The sequence below is a fragment of the Echeneis naucrates genome, chromosome 18 (assembly GCF_900963305.1).
Source record: "Echeneis naucrates chromosome 18, fEcheNa1.1, whole genome shotgun sequence".
NCBI classification, from domain to species: Eukaryota; Metazoa; Chordata; class Actinopteri; order Carangiformes; family Echeneidae; genus Echeneis; species Echeneis naucrates.
The window spans coordinates 5,912,390-5,930,190 of NC_042528.1; the positions used below are offsets into that span (position 1 = coordinate 5,912,390).

Consider the following 17,801-nt stretch of genomic DNA (forward strand, 5'->3'; position numbering starts at 1 on the left):
AATAAATCTTTAAATAACTACTTAAATGTGTCATTAATTAATTAAAATACCAGTTTATTGCATGGACCTGTTGCAGCGCTTCATGAATTTATTCTGTCTGTCAAACTCAAAGTCAGTAGGTGGGGCTCACGCAAATCAAGTCTGATTGATTGCTTTGGTGAAGTCTGGACGTCATGTATAACAAATTTTAAATCATAACATAATCACTTCCTGCCTATTTTATTTGTCCTAATATCAGTGTGGCAGCAGAATGTGACGTGTCAAATTAATTTTCAAGTATACTTAAAAAATTATGGCAATGAGACCAGAGAATATATCAGATATATCAGTGTAACATCACTTATCTTAGCTGTTACAATCAGAAAACCTGCTATGATTATATCAAACATTGCAAACATTACATCAACCAGCAGAGTATGTGAACAGGGAGTCGCACAGCGATTCATTTATGGCAAAACTAGATCTTAGAAGGAAACATGAATGTGTGCAAATTTTGAATACAGCTTCAGAGAGGAAAATATCAGTGAAATGTAACTGAGAAACCGTTGAAGCCATTTATAAAAAAATAAAACGAGAGAAAGCAGAGGGATGTGTCAGTTTAAAAAAAAGGTGAAAAAATCCCTCTTGTTTTTTTTTTTGTTTTTTTTTAAATACACTTCATTTCAACGGCACAACACTGGAAATGCTTCACTTATGTAAAGGTAAAGATCTATTACACCTGTATGCACTGAAAGACAATACAAGCTACATACAAGATATACAAATGTAAATTAACAGCATCTATTTACCCTTACAACCTGCTAGATTCTTGTACCATGGCAACCTCCCATGTCTTTCTAATGTCACACAATATGACAATATGTTGGCTCATTCAGACTATGAGAATGAAGTTCAACCGGTTTGATGATAAGATATGCCAAATAAATAAATCTTGTGAGATTAAATAAAGCAGGTGAAGATGCAAGAAAAACACCATGATTACCGGTTTTCTGATACCAAATCACACATCTTCTACTGCTTTTTCCGTTTTTGGGTCGCGGGGAATAGCAATCCCAACCAACATTTCAGGTGAGGGTGGGGTCAACCTGAACGAGTCGCCAGTCCATCACAGGGCCAACACACAAAGACAAACAGAGACAAACAACCACTCACAGTCACCAGTTAACCTAAACATGATGTCTTTGGACAATGCGAGGAAACCCACGCAGACACGTAGAGAACATGCAAATTCCACGCCAAAAGTGAACTCACAACCTTGGCAATATCTCAGTAAACATAGAAATAAATTATATAATGCAATTTAAAATTAAAAATGAAAGCCATTATTTTAAGATGAACCAATATATTGTCTTTAAAACATTTTTGCTTACAAGCTCAGTGTCAGAGGAAAGTAAAGAAATGTAAAATGAATTAATTACAGGTTTTTGTTTAAGAAGAAGTTAGTTGAGTTAGGTAGTTTGTTTTATTTAACAACGTATACAAAGGCAGATTTGTATATCATGCAAATTCGTTCAAAATATTCAATTTGTATTCACTTGTAGTAGAGTGGCTCATAGATTAACAATAGCATAACATTGAATTTTAAAATCTGGGTTTTATGTTTTATGAGGATTAATTTGGAGGTGCTTTTAAAATTATCTGACATTATTCTGCAGCATAATAAACAAGTTGTGATCTTTTCTACAACTATCATCATATCACTTGAGCTATGTGGACAGTGGATGTGTTTTTCGCAATTGTGTTTGCTGTCACCCCACCCATACTCAAAGGTTATTGTCAGTTATTGCAAAATACATTCTCAGCTCATCCACGTATTGTATTGTTAAAGTATCAGCAATATTGTCTCAGGAGTTTCCCTACCCTTTTATTTTTCAACATCCTTTTCTTTCATTATGTTGTGGGAGTGTTGGCCAACTACCTTATTTGTTTCTTGTTTTTTATTATTCTTGGGGCTTTTATGCCTTTATTCCAAAGACAATAAGTGGCAGAGAGGCAGAGAGTCCAATGTGGGATACTGTGAACACATGGCACAGATGCCCACCACCTCTGCTGCCATAGTGACCCTATCTGTTAATTTAATTTGATTTCTTTATTGAGGGAATTATCACCATGTGTCGACAGTGTATATCAGTCAGTATATCAGATCAGTCTACATAACTTTTTAGCTCCGGTGAAGTAAGTCCCCTGATCCAGTTTTATTTTGGCACATCTTAGACAACACCTTTCAGATAAACATCTCTTACAATAGGGCAACACAATAGAGCAGATTACACCATCAAACAACCTCAGCGTCCTAAAAATTTTATCTTGATGACAGACATGCTAAAAAAATGTGCCCCATCTGGAATCATGTGGAGGAAATGAAAGAACATGGTGTTCAATTGAAGAGTAAATCTGGAGGCAGATCGTTCAGTTATCAGGCTCCTCTTCTATGGAACCAACTTCCAGAGACCAGGCTTAAAACTTTCCTGTATGACAGAGCTTATAGTTAAAAAGTTAAAGTCCTCTACTCTTTAGCTATGCTGCTATAGGCCTAGGCTGCTGGGGGAAGGACTGAGCTTCTCTCTCCCTGTCTCTCCCTGTCACCCTCTCTCCCCCTCTCCCTCTTTCTCTCTCCCTCCGTCTCCCTCGCTCTCCTTTCCTCCCCCCTTGCATGCGCTGATAATAACCATCCTTCTTAAAAAAACACAGTTTCACCCAGTTCTAAGCATTTATACTGCATTTACTAACCATGTTCTGCCAAAGTCTCTGTCTCTCCCAGTTCCTCTCCTCTCTCTCCCTGTCCTCATCCTGCAGGTGGTGACTCATCTCCATCCCATGTTTCTGCAACACCTGCTGGTCCCATATTTCATGAATTCTGCACTACAGCTCAACTCCATGAACTTCATGCAGCAACATGTTCCTGGCTACACCCCCCCCCCCCCCCCCCCCACACCACCCCTCTCTCTTTCTCTCTTTCTCTCCCACTCTCAACCCAACCGGTCGAGGCAGATGGCCACCCCCCGAGCCTGGTTCTGCTCAAGGTTTCTGCCTCTTAAAGGAAGTTTTTCCTTGCCACTGTCGCCAAGTGCTTGCTCATTGGGGGATCTGTTGGGTCTCTTTAAATAAATTTATAAAGAGTTTGGCCTAGACCATCAAAGTGCCTTGATGTAACTTTGTTATGATTTGGCGCTATACAAATAAATCTGATTTGATTTGATTTGACTTACAGACCAATAGATTCTCCAACTATAAAGGACTTCAAGCAGATCCCTTTATTTAAAAGGAGAAATAAACAGCAAAATAAATTATATTTCCTTTGATTTTTCCTTATACAAATGGTGAAGGCTGTATCTAAGGGAAGAAGACATTTCACACTTATTTACATTTTAACATAAGCATCCAGATTTCAAAATAAAATCACAGCTGCAGTCAGACAACAGAGAACATAATTGCTCAATCTTACTTTGTGGTTGGTTTTACTGGTTTTTAGTGGTTACAAAATCAGAACTGTGAATTGTTACTTTGCCAAATTTGTTGTAGTATGATGCTAAACGAATAAGAAAAATGTGTAAATGATTAGCATCTCCCAGGGTTGTTACTGAAATTCCAGCAATATTGGAAAAAAAAGTTGTATTTCATTTTTATTCTAGTGATGATTGAAAGGACTACAAATTGGCATTATAGTTACTATTAATATGTTATTGTTGCAGTTATCCATCCCGCTCTCTCTCTCACAACTGGCCAAGGCAGATGGACAACCACCCAGAGTCTGGACAAGGTTTCTGCCTCTTAAAAGTACCATATTTTGCGGACCATAAGGCGCATGATAAAACCTATACAAAGCGAAACAAGACAGTCAGGTGAGTCGACCTTTATTCAACTCATTCACAAAAACCCAGAATATTGTTGCGTTGTGACAAATACAGAAAAATACACTCACATTTTAAATAATTCGTCTTCCACAAATCCATCAAATTCCTCATCTTCAGTGTCTGAGTTTAACAGTTGAGCGATTTCGATTTTGATACACACAAATACACACTTGACGTTAGTGTGACGTTGGAACAACGTTGTATCCCAGCATTTGATTATAATTGGATTATGACATGGACGTGAAAATTGGGTTCACGTTAAAAACCTCACGTTGGCTTGACGTCTAATTATAGTAAGGTAACACTGACTAAATGTTGGATGGTGGTTGCTTGCCAGCACTACATAATTAGTTATCTAATGTTGGCTGACGTTGCAGCCCATTTCCAACCAAGGAGCAACTTTAACACAATGTCCCTGTGTCAGCTGGGACACAGTGGCTTTGTCGCACTGAAACATTTTGACAGATTTGTGAGCGTATTGTACCAATGAAACTGGCTCGAGGTCAGTAAGCACAACAAGAATTCATACATAAGGCGCACTGCTGATTTTTGAGAAAATCTAAGAATTTTAAGTGCGCCTTTTGGTGAAAAAAATACGTTGTTTTTCCTCATTGTGTTTATTCTATGTGGAAATTGTTGGCTCTCTGAAAATAACAGGACTACAAAAAGCTTTAGACTGGCTGTATTTGGAGAGTAACGTCTGTTGTGAATAATAAAAGTGCATTTAACTAGGGCAAGGATTATGTGTTTGGATACTTGGTAACTTCTGGCTGAGAATTGCACAGCAGCTTTCAATTTGAGATAATGAGAAGCAGTTATATAATCAGCAACCTTCTCCCTCTGGTGGTTAAACCAAAGTAAGGTCTGCTTTAGATAGATGATATCAGGGATATAGATTGGGGTATTTAAAAATGAACTTTTTCTTTGACAAGTTGTTCAAATTAATGCAGTTATTAAACTACTTTGTTTTCCTTCTGCTTCGGGTGCAACTCAGACACAATGTCAGTGATGTATCCTGCAAGCAATCAATCAATTAGTCCTTCTTTCCAAAACAATTCATTATATGTCCTAACTCCCAGGCAAGCAATTTATTGATTATCAGTAGCTTTCCTATCACTAGAGATCTTCTTATCTCAATCAAAAATACGTATTAGTAATTCATTTTAATTTATGGGCGCATACTGTAAATGTCATTATCTTAAATGACAAAACTATGTTATTGAGACATCTGTTTTTTACTGATTCAATTTAAAACACGACTACAAGCCTAGTTGCCAGGTTGGAATGTTATCTGCAGGAAGTGGTATTTGTCATGTTCACATTGAGGTGTGGTACTCGATAATCTGTATTAATTACTTAGACATCTGATTTTATTAATGACACAACCTGCTACTGTGAATGAAAATGACAGCAGGTGGCGCTTTTTTACAGATTAAGATAAAAGTGCAGTTGTTTTCCTCATACGCCCAATATCAAAAAATCATACAATCGAGATTTAATGTGATTTTAGTTTTAATTTGTATTTTATTTGTAATATGTATTGAGTGGTTGACTTTTTTCTTCATCATACACTACAACTTAATTAGCTACAGGATACAACAGTAATATTTTTGCTAAACTGATCTATTATGCTGATGTTTGGCGCTGAGACAATATGCAGTCAGATGCTTTGTGTATTAGAAAAAAGTCAAGGGTGGCATGCAAAAGTTTGTGGTTCTCCAGGACGGGGATGATGTAGTCGTGATGGCAGTGAGGCGTCAGACAGCAGACTCCTGACTGTTCAGGCTGTGTGATTGAGTAAGCCCCGGTCAACGATGGAGACTTCTGTCTCCCTCTTGTGGTATCTTTGAGATCTGTGGCTGTCCAAAGACGACCTTGACCTCAGCTTCCTTTGGGAACCTAAATAATTAGTCTATGAATAACTTATTTGTAATGAAGAGGAATGAAACAGGAAATCAGCATTGGACACACTAGTAAAACTAACTTAATGAATGAAAGCTACAGGAGTTTTTTTGTGTCAGTGACTGGGCGTTAATGACTGGGCCATTCTAACACCTGGATTAGCTTTTCCCAAGAGATGATGATTGCTTCATTGTTTGCCTTAAAGCTCCAACCATGACTCATCCCCATCTTTGTGGTGGATGGCCTCATTAAGTTATCTTTTATTTATTTGAAATCTGCCAGTACCATGAAATGAGAAACAGCCCCAGGTCATGATGCTTCCACCTCCAAACTTCACTCAAGTGTTTCTTTGGTGATGTTCAGTGCCCTTTCTCCTAGAAACATTGTTTGTAGAATGACAGATACTCGACTGACTCCCTGGTCAGAAATTCAGAAAGAAGCTCCTGGCCAGTCGATGGTGTAGTGATGTTCCTTTCACTTTTGGATGGTGGGCTCAAGGGTGCTACACGATTTATAGGTTTTCAGATACACCTGGAAGGATGTTTCTTGTGTGATAATTTGGCAACAAAAAACCTTTGTATCTTAGCAATGTTGTACTAAGTAAGCAGATAATAATTTGCCAATAGGAGGTAGAATTACTCTATACTTATGGATTTCAGTTAGTTCCTTGCCATTCCTTGCCTTAGTGTACTGCTTTTTTGGAGTGTGTTCAATGCTAAGTTCCTGTTTCACAAATAACTTTATGTATGGACTTTAATGTTTGGATTTCTTACATTAATACCAAAGTGTGGTGAAAATTTCATGCAGTTAGCCTTATTGGAAATATATTCACTGAGAAAAATGTTGATGTGCTCAATACCCTCTCTGTTCCCTCTTATGACTGTTCTACGCAGTTTATATAGGTCTACTATATGATTGTATACATGAAGATACAAGATTAAAAAGAGAGTAGAAAGTAGGTTTTATGAAAACATTAGAAATATTACGCTAGTTTGGATTTATCATAAAAGCCTTTTAATGGACATTTCTTCATATAAAGTAACATGTCTTTAAACCCACCTTTAATTGCGGCCTCATCACACAGACTTATTGCTTCATTCTAAAGAAAATACAGACAAGCTTGCAGAATATACATATGTATGATAATATAAATACACATAAATACAAAAATTGACTGGATCATCATACAGGACATTGTTCAAACATTGTATATTTCATGAAAGCACCAACATTAAACATGAATCTGACTGGTTTGGCAAGTGCTGGCTAAATACTTTTTCTTTACTGATTTACTTTCTCTATAACCGGGCAGTTCCTAAATGGAATAAAGCATACTTTAATTTGGTTAATGTAAATTTCAAATGGCCTCACAACCTTAATGTTATAATTTTTTTTTCCCGGATCTGTTATTGTAGCCTCATATTTTTTTCAAATTGTATTTGTACGTTATGAAAAAATTGTGGTGATTTAAGTTGTCATTTGTCAGATGACAAATGTGAAGCCATAACTTTCCACTGATAATAATTCATTTCCATTTAGGTAAACTTGTCTCTTTAGTGCATGGCACTCCTTGGACATTAAACAAAGAATTCATGACCCTGTTAGGTGCAAACATTTTCTGTTGTAAAGGTTTTCATTGACCCAACTTTGTATTCAATATCTGGTTGTGTCTTTCCCCAAGCCATATGGCATTTGAATCCTCCTCTTGGATTTTTGATGAGATGAGATGTCCTTTTTCATACCAGTTTTGAAAAGGCTTTGACATGGACTGCAGCACTGACACTATTGCTGGATTTTTAGCAGCCATGACAACAACACTAGGCAGAATGCAGTGAGCAGACTGACACTCTTGTGGCTGACTCCGCCTGACACCTCTGTAGATGAAATAGAAATGAAAGGAAAAATTGGTTTAATAAATGGTTTTGTACTATTATGGAATTTTGTTAGGCTCAATTTAATATTGCTTACGTGCGCCATCCACAGAAATGGACGAAGGGTCAATGTTGAAGTCACTGATTTGTGAAGCGGCTTCGATCAAGACATTTGCAATCTGAGTGATACTAGGAACAAAGGAAGATGCAAACACAGCATCCATGTTGTTGATGATTGATCCATTGCTGCAAAAGAAAATACCAAAAAGTACAGTTACATTTTTAGTAAATAAAATACTAATGGCATTATTGTTAAGTGAAAACAACAGTAGTATATTACCTGAATGAAACCACGTTCAAGGAGCGGAATGAAGAAAAGGCTCGTTGGTAGAAAGGTTCAAGCTGCAGGCAAAAAAACACATCAGTTGTACGTGCAATTTTTGGTTTGTGTTAGTTAATTTGTGTCCTGTAGTATTGATTTTAGTGTGTAATGTTATAAATCTGTTCATATTCCTGTTCATCTAATTTCTGGTGTTTTAGATGTCCACATATTTAATCTGTAGCCTATTTATTGTATGAGTTTACACCATTTGATATCTCACATCATTAAAATGATTAAAAATGTATACCGGTACTTAAATGTTAAATTAGTCATATGTTTGCACTGAATTACTTTTGAGGCCAGTTGATAACAAATGTATGATTGAACAGAAGGAAGGTCAAAATCATGATCGAAATATATTATTAGATACATAATATACATTGTGGAAATTTGATAAAACATAAAAATAAATCTTTCATTTGGAAGCCTAAATTCTTCTCAGTTTCATACCAAGACTGAGACTTACTGTTGACTTAATCAAGAAGGCTCGATTTGCAAAAGCGGCAGATGATGGATTTGCCAAGTCACTTGTAAACGTCTCCCCAACAGATCTGAAGACAATTCGCCTTATTGTAACTGGCTCAGCTGTGGTGGTGATTGTAGTGGCAGCAGCTGTAGTATTCATATTTGGCACTGCTGTTGTTGTATTTGTTGTATTTTCTCCTAAAAAGAAAAAGAAGTTTAAAAAACATATAATCATAGCCCAAATGCACATAACATAACAAACTGGGATTTTTCTTTTCAGCTGTAAATCAGGAATATAATTTGCAAACTAACAAAAAAAAGTCTTATAACAATTAGAGTAAAATCTATTATTACTTACCAACTACTCGGATGGAGTCGGCCTGAACAGTGAGGTTGAACTCATTGGTGATGTTGGGGTTATTCACAGCGTCTACTAATGTCTGTGCAACAGAAGCAGAATCTGGGATGCCTGAAGCTGCAGTAGTCCGGTTGAACTCAATCCCCACCTCTGCCTCAGTATTATCTGCTCTGAACCTGGCTGTAGCTCGCCTGCAGCAAAGATGAACACATTTTTAACATTGATAACTTATACCTGTATGTAATTATTACAATTCTTGCCACCATTAACAAAATATTTCATATCTTGATGACAAAAAAAAATAAACAAAAACATAAGTTAAACAAGTCAGTTGTTTTCACAAATATGAAAACATTACCTAAATATGACGACGAATGTGCGAACAAAAATCTGCCCGAATCTGCGAGCATAGATAGGATCACACTGTAGGAAGAAAGCAAGTAGAAATAATATTAACAAATTAAAAATGAAGTATTCTTCAAATTCAGTTAATGCAAATAAAGTATTGAATAAGGTGAACACTTCAACATTTTACTTACAAATCCAACAACCCTTCTCTCAAGTGCCTGAAATGCAGAAGTGTTTCGGTCTTCGAGGTCTGAGCTAAATGGTTCCACTAAGGTTGCTGCAATAACCACAACTGGAGCAGGAGCTTCAGTTGTCACAACAGCAGTTGTAGCTGTGGATTGATTGGTCGTTGATCCTGCCCCAACTGTGGTGGTGATAGAAGTTGATGTGTTGGCGGTCATATTTGGTGCTGCTGTGGTGGTGATAGAAGTTGATGTGTTGGCGGTCATATTTGGTGCTGCTGTGGTGGTGATAGAAGTTGATGTGTTGGCGGTCATATTTGGCGCTGCTGTTGTACTCGTATTTTGTTCTAAAAAAAAATAAAAAATAAGAAAAGCAGAAAAACACATGATGGTCACCCAAAGGCACATAACATGACAAACATATACATCACAGTATGCTGTGTGTTTACTAATGCCTTGTGTATGTTTATCACACGGTGATGACATGATTGCAAATTATCTTTTTTGATCCAGAAATATATTAAAGAGATGTGAGGAAATGAGTCAGTAAGAACTTTTGGCAGCAAACTGGGATTTTTCTTTTCAGCTGTGAATCAGGAATATGGTTATAGCTTTTTGCAAACTAAGAAAAAAAAATGTCTTGTAACAATTAGAGTAAAATCTAGTACTACTTACCAATTGTTCGGATGGAGTCGGCCTCAACAGTGAGGTTGAACTCGCTGGTGATGTTGGGGTTATTCACAGCTTCTACTAATGTCTGTCTAACAGAAGCAGGCTCTGGGATGCCTGAAGCTGCAGTAGTCTGGTTGAACTCAATCCCCACCTCTGCCTCAGTATTATCTGCTCTGAACCTGGTTGCAGCTCGCCTGCAGCAAAGATGAACACATTTTTAACAATGATAACTTATACCTGTATGTAATTATTACAATTCTTGCCACCATAAACAAAATATTTCATATCTTGATGACAAAAAAAAAAAAAAACCAAAAACGTAAGTTAAACAAGTCAGTTGTTTTCACAAATATGAAAACATTACCTAAATAAGATGACGAATGTGCGAACAAAAATCTGCCCGAATCTGCGAGCGTAGATAGGATCAAACTGTAGGAAGAAAGCAAGTAGAAATAATATTAACAAATTAAAAATGAAGTATTCTTCAAATTCAGTTAATGCAAATAAAGTATTGAATAAGGTGAACACTTCAACATTTTACTTACAAATCCAACAACCCTTCTCTCAAGTTCCTGAAATGCAGAAGTGTTTCGGTCCACGAGGTCTGAGCTAAATGGTTCCACAAAGGTTGCTGCAATAACCACAACTGGAGCAGGAGCTTCAGTTGTCACAACAGCAGTTGTAGCTGTGGATTGATTGGTCGTTGATCCTGCCCCAACTGTGGTGGTGATAGAAGTTGATGTGTTGGCGGTCATATTTGGTGCTGCTGTGGTGGTGATAGAAGTTGATGTGTTGGCGGTCATATTTGGCGCTGCTGTGGTGGTGATAGAAGTCGATGTGTTGGCGGTCATATTTGGCGCTGCTGTTGTACTCGTATTTTGTTCTAAAAAAAAATTAAAAATAAGAAAAGCAGAAAAACACATGATGGTCACCCAAAGGCACATAACATGACAAACATATACATCACAGTATGCTGTGTGTTTACTAATGCCTTGTGTATGTTTATCACACGGTGATGACATGATTGCAAATGATCTTTTTTGACCCAGAAATATATTAAAGAGATGTGAGGAAATGAGTCAGTAAGAACTTTTGGCAGCAAACTGGGATTTTTCTTTTCAGCTGTGAATCAGGAATATGGTTATAGCTTTTTGCAAACTAAGAAAAAAAAATGTCTTGTAACAATTAGAGTAAAATCTATTACTACTTACCAATTGTTCGGATGGAGTTGGCCTCAACAGTGAGGTTGAACTCGCTGGTGATGTTGGGGTTATTCACAGCTTCTACTAATGTCTGTCTAACAGAAGCAGGCTCTGGGATGCCTGAAGCTGCAGTAGTCCGGTTGAACTCAATCCCCACCTCTGCCTCAGTATTTTCTACTCTGAGACTGGTTGCAGCTCGCCTGCAGCAAAGATGAACACATTTTTAACAATGATAACTTATACCTGTATGTAATTATTACAATTCTTGCTACCATTAACAAAATATTTCATATCTTGATGACAAAAAAAACAAAAAAACAAAAACGTAAGTTAAACAAGTCAGTTGTTTTCACAAATATGAAAACATTACCTAAATAAGATGACGAATGTGCGAACAAAAATCTGCCCGAATCTGCGTGTGTAGATAGGATCAAACTGTAGGAAGAAAGCAAGTAGAAATAATATTAACAAATTAAAAATTAAGTATTCTTCAAATTCAGTTAATGCAAATAAAGTATTGAATAAGGTGAACACTTCAACATTTTACTTACAAATCCAACAACCCTTCTCTCAAGTTCCTGAAATGCAGAAGTGTTTCGGTCTTCGAGGTCTGAGCTAAATGGTTCCACAAAGGTTGCTGCAATAACCACAACTGGAGCAGGAGCTTCAGTTGTCACAACAGCAGTTGTAGCTGTGGTGGTTGTTGATATTGCAGTTGTTGAACCTCCAGTTGTAGTTGATCCACCGGTTGTTGTGGATCCACCGGTTGTTGTTGATCCTCCCGTTGTTGTTGATCCGCCGGTTGTTGTGGATCCACCGGTTGTTGTTGAGCCACCAGTTGTTGTGGAACCTCCAGTAGTTGTTGATCCTCCAGTTGTTGTGGAGCCTCCAGTTGTTGTTGATCCTCCAGTTGTTGTTGAGCCACCAGTTGTTGTGGAACCTCCAGTAGTTGTTGAACCACCGGTTGTTGTGGATCCACCGGTTGTTGTTGATCCTCCCGTTGTTGTTGATCCGCCGGTTGTTGTGGATCCACCGGTTGTTGTTGAGCCACCAGTTGTTGTGGAACCTCCAGTAGTTGTTGATCCTCCAGTTGTTGTGGAGCCTCCAGTTGTTGTTGATCCTCCAGTTGTTGTTGAGCCACCAGTTGTTGTGGAACCTCCAGTAGTTGTTGAACCACCGGTTGTTGTTGATCCACCGGTTGTTGTTGAGACACCGGTTGTTGTGGAACCTCCAGTTGTTGTGGATCCACCAGTCGTTGTTGATCCACCGGTTGTTGTGGAACCTCCAGTTGTTGTTGATCCGCCCGTTGTTGTTGATCCAGCAGTTGTTGTTGATCCGCCAGTTGTTGTTGATCCACCGGTCGTTGTTGATCCACCAGTTGTTGTGGAACCTCCAGTAGTTGTTGAGCCACCGGTTGTTGTTGATCCTCCCGTTGTTGTTGATCCACCAGTTGTTGTGGAACCTCCAGTAGTTGTTGAGCCACCGGTTGTTGTTGATCCTCCCGTTGTTGTTGATCCACCAGTTGTTGTGGAACCTCCAGTTGTTGTCGATCCACCAGTTGTTGTGGAACCTCCAGTTGTTGTTGATACACCGGTTGTTGTGGAACCTCCAGTTGTTGTTGATCCACCAGTTGTTGTGGAGCTTCCAGTTGTTGTTGAACCACCGGTTGTTGTGGAACTTCCAGTAGTTGTTGAACCTTCAGTTGTTGTCGATCCACCGGTTGTTGTGGAACCTCCAGTAGTTGTTGATCCGCCCGTTGTTGTTGATCCACCAGTTGTGGTTGATCCTCCAGTTGTTGTCGATCCACCGGTTGTTGTCGATCCTTCAGTTGTTGTCGATCCACCGGTTGTTGTCGATCCTTCAGTTGTTGTTGATCCACCGGTTGTTGTGGAACCTCCAGTTGTTGTCGATCCACCAGTTGTTGTGGAACCTTCAGTTGTTGTTGATCCTCCAGTTGTTGTTGATCCTCCAGTTGTCGTTGATCCACCTGTTGTTGTGGAGCCTCCAGTTGTTGTTGAACCACCGGTTGTTGTGGATCCACCAGTTGTTGTTGAGACACCGGTTGTTGTGGAACCTCCAGTTGTTGTTGATCCTCCAGTTGTTGTTGATCCACCTGTTGTTGTGGAACCTCCAGTTGTTGTTGATCCTTCAGTTGTTGTGGATCCTCCAGTTGTTGTTGATCCACCGGTTGTTGTGGAACCTCCAGTTGTTGTCGATCCACCAGTTGTTGTGGAACCTTCAGTTGTTGTTGATCCTCCAGTTGTTGTTGATCCTCCAGTTGTTGTTGATCCACCTGTTGTTGTGGAGCCTCCAGTTGTTGTTGAACCACCGGTTGTTGTGGATCCACCAGTTGTTGTTGTTGAACCACCGGTTGTTGTGGATCCACCAGTTGTTGTTGAGACACCGGTTGTTGTGGAACCTCCAGTTGTTGTTGATCCTCCAGTTGTTGTTGAACCACCGGTTGTTGTGGATCCACCAGTTGTTGTTGAGACACCGGTTGTTGTGGAACCTCCAGTTGTTGTTGATCCTCCAGTTGTTGTTGAACCACCGGTTGTTGTGGATCCACCAGTTGTTGTTGAACCACCAGTTGTTGTGGAACCTCCAGTTGTTGTTGATCCTTCAGTTGTTGTGGATCCTCCAGTTGTTGTTGATCCACCGGTTGTTGTGGAACCTCCAGTTGTTGTCGATCCACCAGTTGTTGTGGAACCTTCAGTTGTTGTTGATCCTCCAGTTGTTGTTGATCCTCCAGTTGTTGTTGATCCACCTGTTGTTGTGGAGCCTCCAGTTGTTGTTGAACCACCGGTTGTTGTGGATCCACCAGTTGTTGTTGAGACACCGGTTGTTGTGGAACCTCCAGTTGTTGTTGATCCTCCAGTTGTTGTTGAACCACCGGTTGTTGTGGATCCACCAGTTGTTGTTGAGACACCGGTTGTTGTGGAACCTCCAGTTGTTGTTGATCCTCCAGTTGTTGTTGATCCACCTGTTGTTGTGGAGCCTCCAGTTGTTGTTGATCCACCGGTTGTTGTGGATCCACCAGTTGTTGTTGATCCACCGGTTGTTGTGGATCCACCAGTTGTTGTTGAACCACCGGTTGTTGTGGATCCACCAGTTGTTGTTGAGACACCGGTTGTTGTTGATCCACCAGTTGTTGTCGATCCTTCAGTTGTTGTTGAACCACCGGTTGTTGTGGAGCCTCCAGTTGTTGTTGAGACACCGGTTGTTGTGGATCCTCCAGTTGTTGTTGAACCACCGGTTGTTGTGGATCCTCCAGTTGTTGTAGTTGCAGCAGCAAGCTCAATGGCCACTATTTGTTAAGAACAGAAGTATCAAAGTGTTCAAAATAATGTTCTTTTTACTGGGAGCACTTCAAAAACGTTCCCTACAAAATACATGAAAACTAACCTGTAACTTACCTGTAAATATCAGCAAACATGACAAGACTGGCCAGACACCCATTTTGCCTCCTCTTTCACCTGTAATATTTGACAGGACTGTGACTTACCTCAAAAAGAACAATAGACAGTAAAAATCTCAATATGCATAAACTTTCATTGATAAGACCAAATTGAAAATGTTTTCATCTTGTCTTTTTCCTATAATTGAAACTGTATTTTTATAAGTCAATCGCAGCTGTCTATTAAATTGACACCACTGCCTTCACTTGTTGAAGGCAGTGGTGTCAGAGTATAAAATGTATTCATTCACTACGTAAATGTGACAATAAATTAGACTGTATAGTAAAATTTTCATGAAGCAGCTCAGATGATGATTGTCTTACTAAGTGTCTGATATTATGAAATATATTGCTAAAATTATGACAACGAATGTTATAAGCATTAAATGAGCTGTTTTACTATTTTAAAATTTGTATCACAAAGCCACCTGTGGTTATTACAGTTAACATGTTCAAAGTGGTAGCCGAGCAATGAAAAAGAAAAAAAAGTTTAAACAATTAAATGTATTGTTAAATAAACATCTGGCCTCATAATGGATAGAAAAATACAAAAAAGGTTTTGTGCTGTGTATTTTTTTCATCCTAATTTTAATTGTATTAGTTAGAATTGAATGAAATAAAATGTTGTACTTACCCTAAGCTGTATTCAAACCTTATTGATTTTATTTATTTACGAGCTTCCTTATGAACTTTGCCCTGAACTTTACCAGTGTGATCGCACCTGTTTGCTGAGGTCTTATATATGCCCTACTGAAAAGTAAGAGGAAGTGGCATAATGGGCATTCATACATTTTCTGGAAATGTTTCAGCACATCATTGAAAGATGACACCAGGAAAGAAAAAACTGCCCTAACAGCTTCTGAGCCATTGTATAGTTCAGGTCAACAACTTTTAAATCCAAAGAGCTATTATTCATTCCATTCAAGTGAACAAATTTGTCCCTAACTGAATATTTTTTATCATTTTCACATGTATTAACATAACATGGTTATATTTATGAGAATGTTACAAATCATCAAATTTGTGGATTTCCAACAGAGAGTTTCATACTTATGATTTGCAATCATAAGTATGAAATTTGTACACTTTGTGTCGCTTCAACAAATCTTCATCATCTGATGTAGATTTGTGGTGGAGTATTAAGTCAGTTATAAATGCTGTGATTTTTGGCATGAGCTGACTACCTGACACTTACAAAAAATGGAAAAAGAAGAAATGGTAACAAAGCGCAATATATAGTATAAATGTAGTGTTAATAATCAGATTTATTCAAAGTGTAATTGACTGCAATATCTACAGCCAACAGAAAATAATTGATAAAATAACAAAACATTACAAATAAAATCTGAATGAAAGCAAAGTCATTAAACAAAACTCAATATGTATCACATGATATCTAATTGTACACAAGATTTGTTAAACATGTAATGGCATACCTCCATGATTATTTTGTTAAGAACTATAAACAATCTTAATATTTTGTCATGAGTATGTTTTTTTTGTTTTTTTTGTTTTTTTTTTTTGCATTTGTATTATGATTAAAGATAGAAAGGTGGAAAAATATGTAGACAGAGAGAATGTGGACCAACTGGTCAGAGGAAACACCACGGACATCATTCAGTGCACAGCTTATTCTCATGGTCCCTATTTTTACCATTCATGGCATTTATAGCTGGGTGATGTATCTATGTATTTGTAGATGGACACTGTGTCCAAGGTCATTGTGAGAAACCAGAGTTAAATCAGTGATGACACAAACAGGAATTTATCTTATATTGCGATTGAAGCCAGTTGAGAGTACAGCAGCTTTTTTTTTTAACTCACCTCCTCTCATACAATGGACTAAGATGTGGTTTGACTCATTGGATATTAATGATTGCTCATATCAACACTGAGTTTTCATGCCTTCTGTACCTTAATTTAGACTTGTGATGGGCATGTGTGGTTGTGGGTGAAATCGATTGCTGTGGTCAGTCCCCACAGTTAATCCTGAAACAGCCAATGATATGTTGTGGTATGCTTCTTATTCTGACTTCTGCCAATTGAAGGTTATTAATGGCACTGCAGACAGATGTTTCATGTCTTGAAGATGGCATATATTTTAAAAACTTTTGTGCTGCTCCATGTTGACTGTAACTGGACTTCCTCTGTACAAGCTAGAATAACTGATGAACTCTTTTGAGTTGAACCTTTAAATGTGGAAGAGAATTAATTAAATACTTAATACTAATTAAATACTGAATTTGTGTAACTGGTATTTCAGAAGGTCTGAGAGTTTAACTCAGATACATTGTCAGGTCTGCCAGAGGATGAATTTGGCTGTGATCTCATGGCAGATCTGATGGCATGAGATCTGTTTGCGATGAACTTGGAATGTTGCTCAATGTACAATGATCGTTGACGTCTGAGGTCTTAGGTGTGGCCAGTATAATAGTCACAAATATTTTTGTGGGTGACACAGCAATGTGCTGAGATGTTTGAGTGTCATGTAAGGATGTAATGAAAGATTCACAGGATATTTATATTTAATAGCAGAGGTCAGCCAAATTGTATTACAGCAAACGGTTTATGCAGCGCTTCGTTGCAGTAGGAGCTTTCAGTGCAAGTATGATATATAATTTATAAGAGACAAGCTAAAGAAATGTATTCCACGTAGATGTAGGCTTAATAGTAGTTAAGTGTTATAGTGTGTTCAAAGTTAAAGGAGAGGAGGAGATTTCTGAAGGGATGAGCAAAATACAGTTGCAGTGTCTATACCTATACCTTACCTATACCTTCCAGAACCTGGCATTCATGTCTTAAGTCAGCTGGGATATATATAAACACTTATTCATGTCATGGAACAATGACTCCTACGTCTCCTTACTGTCCTGTCAGGTGACTCAGAAAGTTCCACAGTTCACGGTGGCAAGTGATTGCTATCCATGAGCATCAAGCATGTCTGATGATAAAGAAAGGCAAAAAGCAACAGACTCAAGGAATTTGTCTCCTTTTGTTTGCTGGCAAAGCCCCAGTGCAAACAAGAGGATGTTGTACATGTTTTGCGTACTTATGTCTGACTGAATATGGTAATCATTGCCATATTTACACATTTTAAAAATGCATGACGTG

General features: G+C 38.3%; 1 protein-coding gene and 1 long non-coding RNA gene across 2 annotated transcripts; both read right to left on the reverse strand.

Moving 5' to 3' along the window:
- Window positions 1-6,747: 6,747 nt before the first annotated feature.
- LOC115058725 (mucin-5AC-like) lies at window positions 6,748-11,865 on the reverse strand. Its single transcript, XM_029526200.1, has 13 exons — window positions 11,788-11,865; window positions 11,607-11,671; window positions 11,246-11,436; window positions 10,580-10,917; window positions 10,399-10,463; window positions 10,038-10,228; window positions 9,372-9,709; window positions 9,191-9,255; window positions 8,833-9,023; window positions 8,476-8,672; window positions 7,968-8,029; window positions 7,725-7,873; window positions 6,748-7,630 (listed from the first exon to the last, which is right to left on the reverse strand). Exons 4-13 carry the CDS (start codon window positions 10,883-10,885, stop codon window positions 7,539-7,541), a joined length of 1,656 nt encoding a protein of 551 aa, XP_029382060.1. The 5' UTR covers window positions 10,886-10,917; window positions 11,246-11,436; window positions 11,607-11,671; window positions 11,788-11,865; the 3' UTR covers window positions 6,748-7,538.
- Window positions 11,866-14,398: 2,533 nt separating this feature from the next.
- On the reverse strand, window positions 14,399-15,424 carry LOC115058726 (uncharacterized). Its single transcript, XR_003842132.1, has 3 exons — window positions 15,325-15,424; window positions 14,650-14,709; window positions 14,399-14,540 (listed from the first exon to the last, which is right to left on the reverse strand). It is a non-coding gene; the product is annotated as an uncharacterized LOC115058726 (long non-coding RNA).
- Window positions 15,425-17,801: the final 2,377 nt, after the last annotated feature.

What these genes read in the sequence shown, in the direction of transcription:
- LOC115058725 (XM_029526200.1), bottom strand. Translation starts at nt 10,885, where the DNA reads ATGACCGCCAACACATCGACTTCTATCACCACCACAGCAGCGCCAAAT. An exon ending in CCTTCTTGATTAAGTCAACA is followed by an intron (nt 8,030 to 8,475) that starts GTAAGTCTCAGT and finishes TTTTGCCTGCAG; the next exon opens with CTTGAACCTTTCTACCAACG. An exon ending in TTGAACGTGGTTTCATTCAG is followed by an intron (nt 7,874 to 7,967) that starts GTAATATACTAC and finishes TTTCTTTTGCAG; the next exon opens with CAATGGATCAATCATCAACA.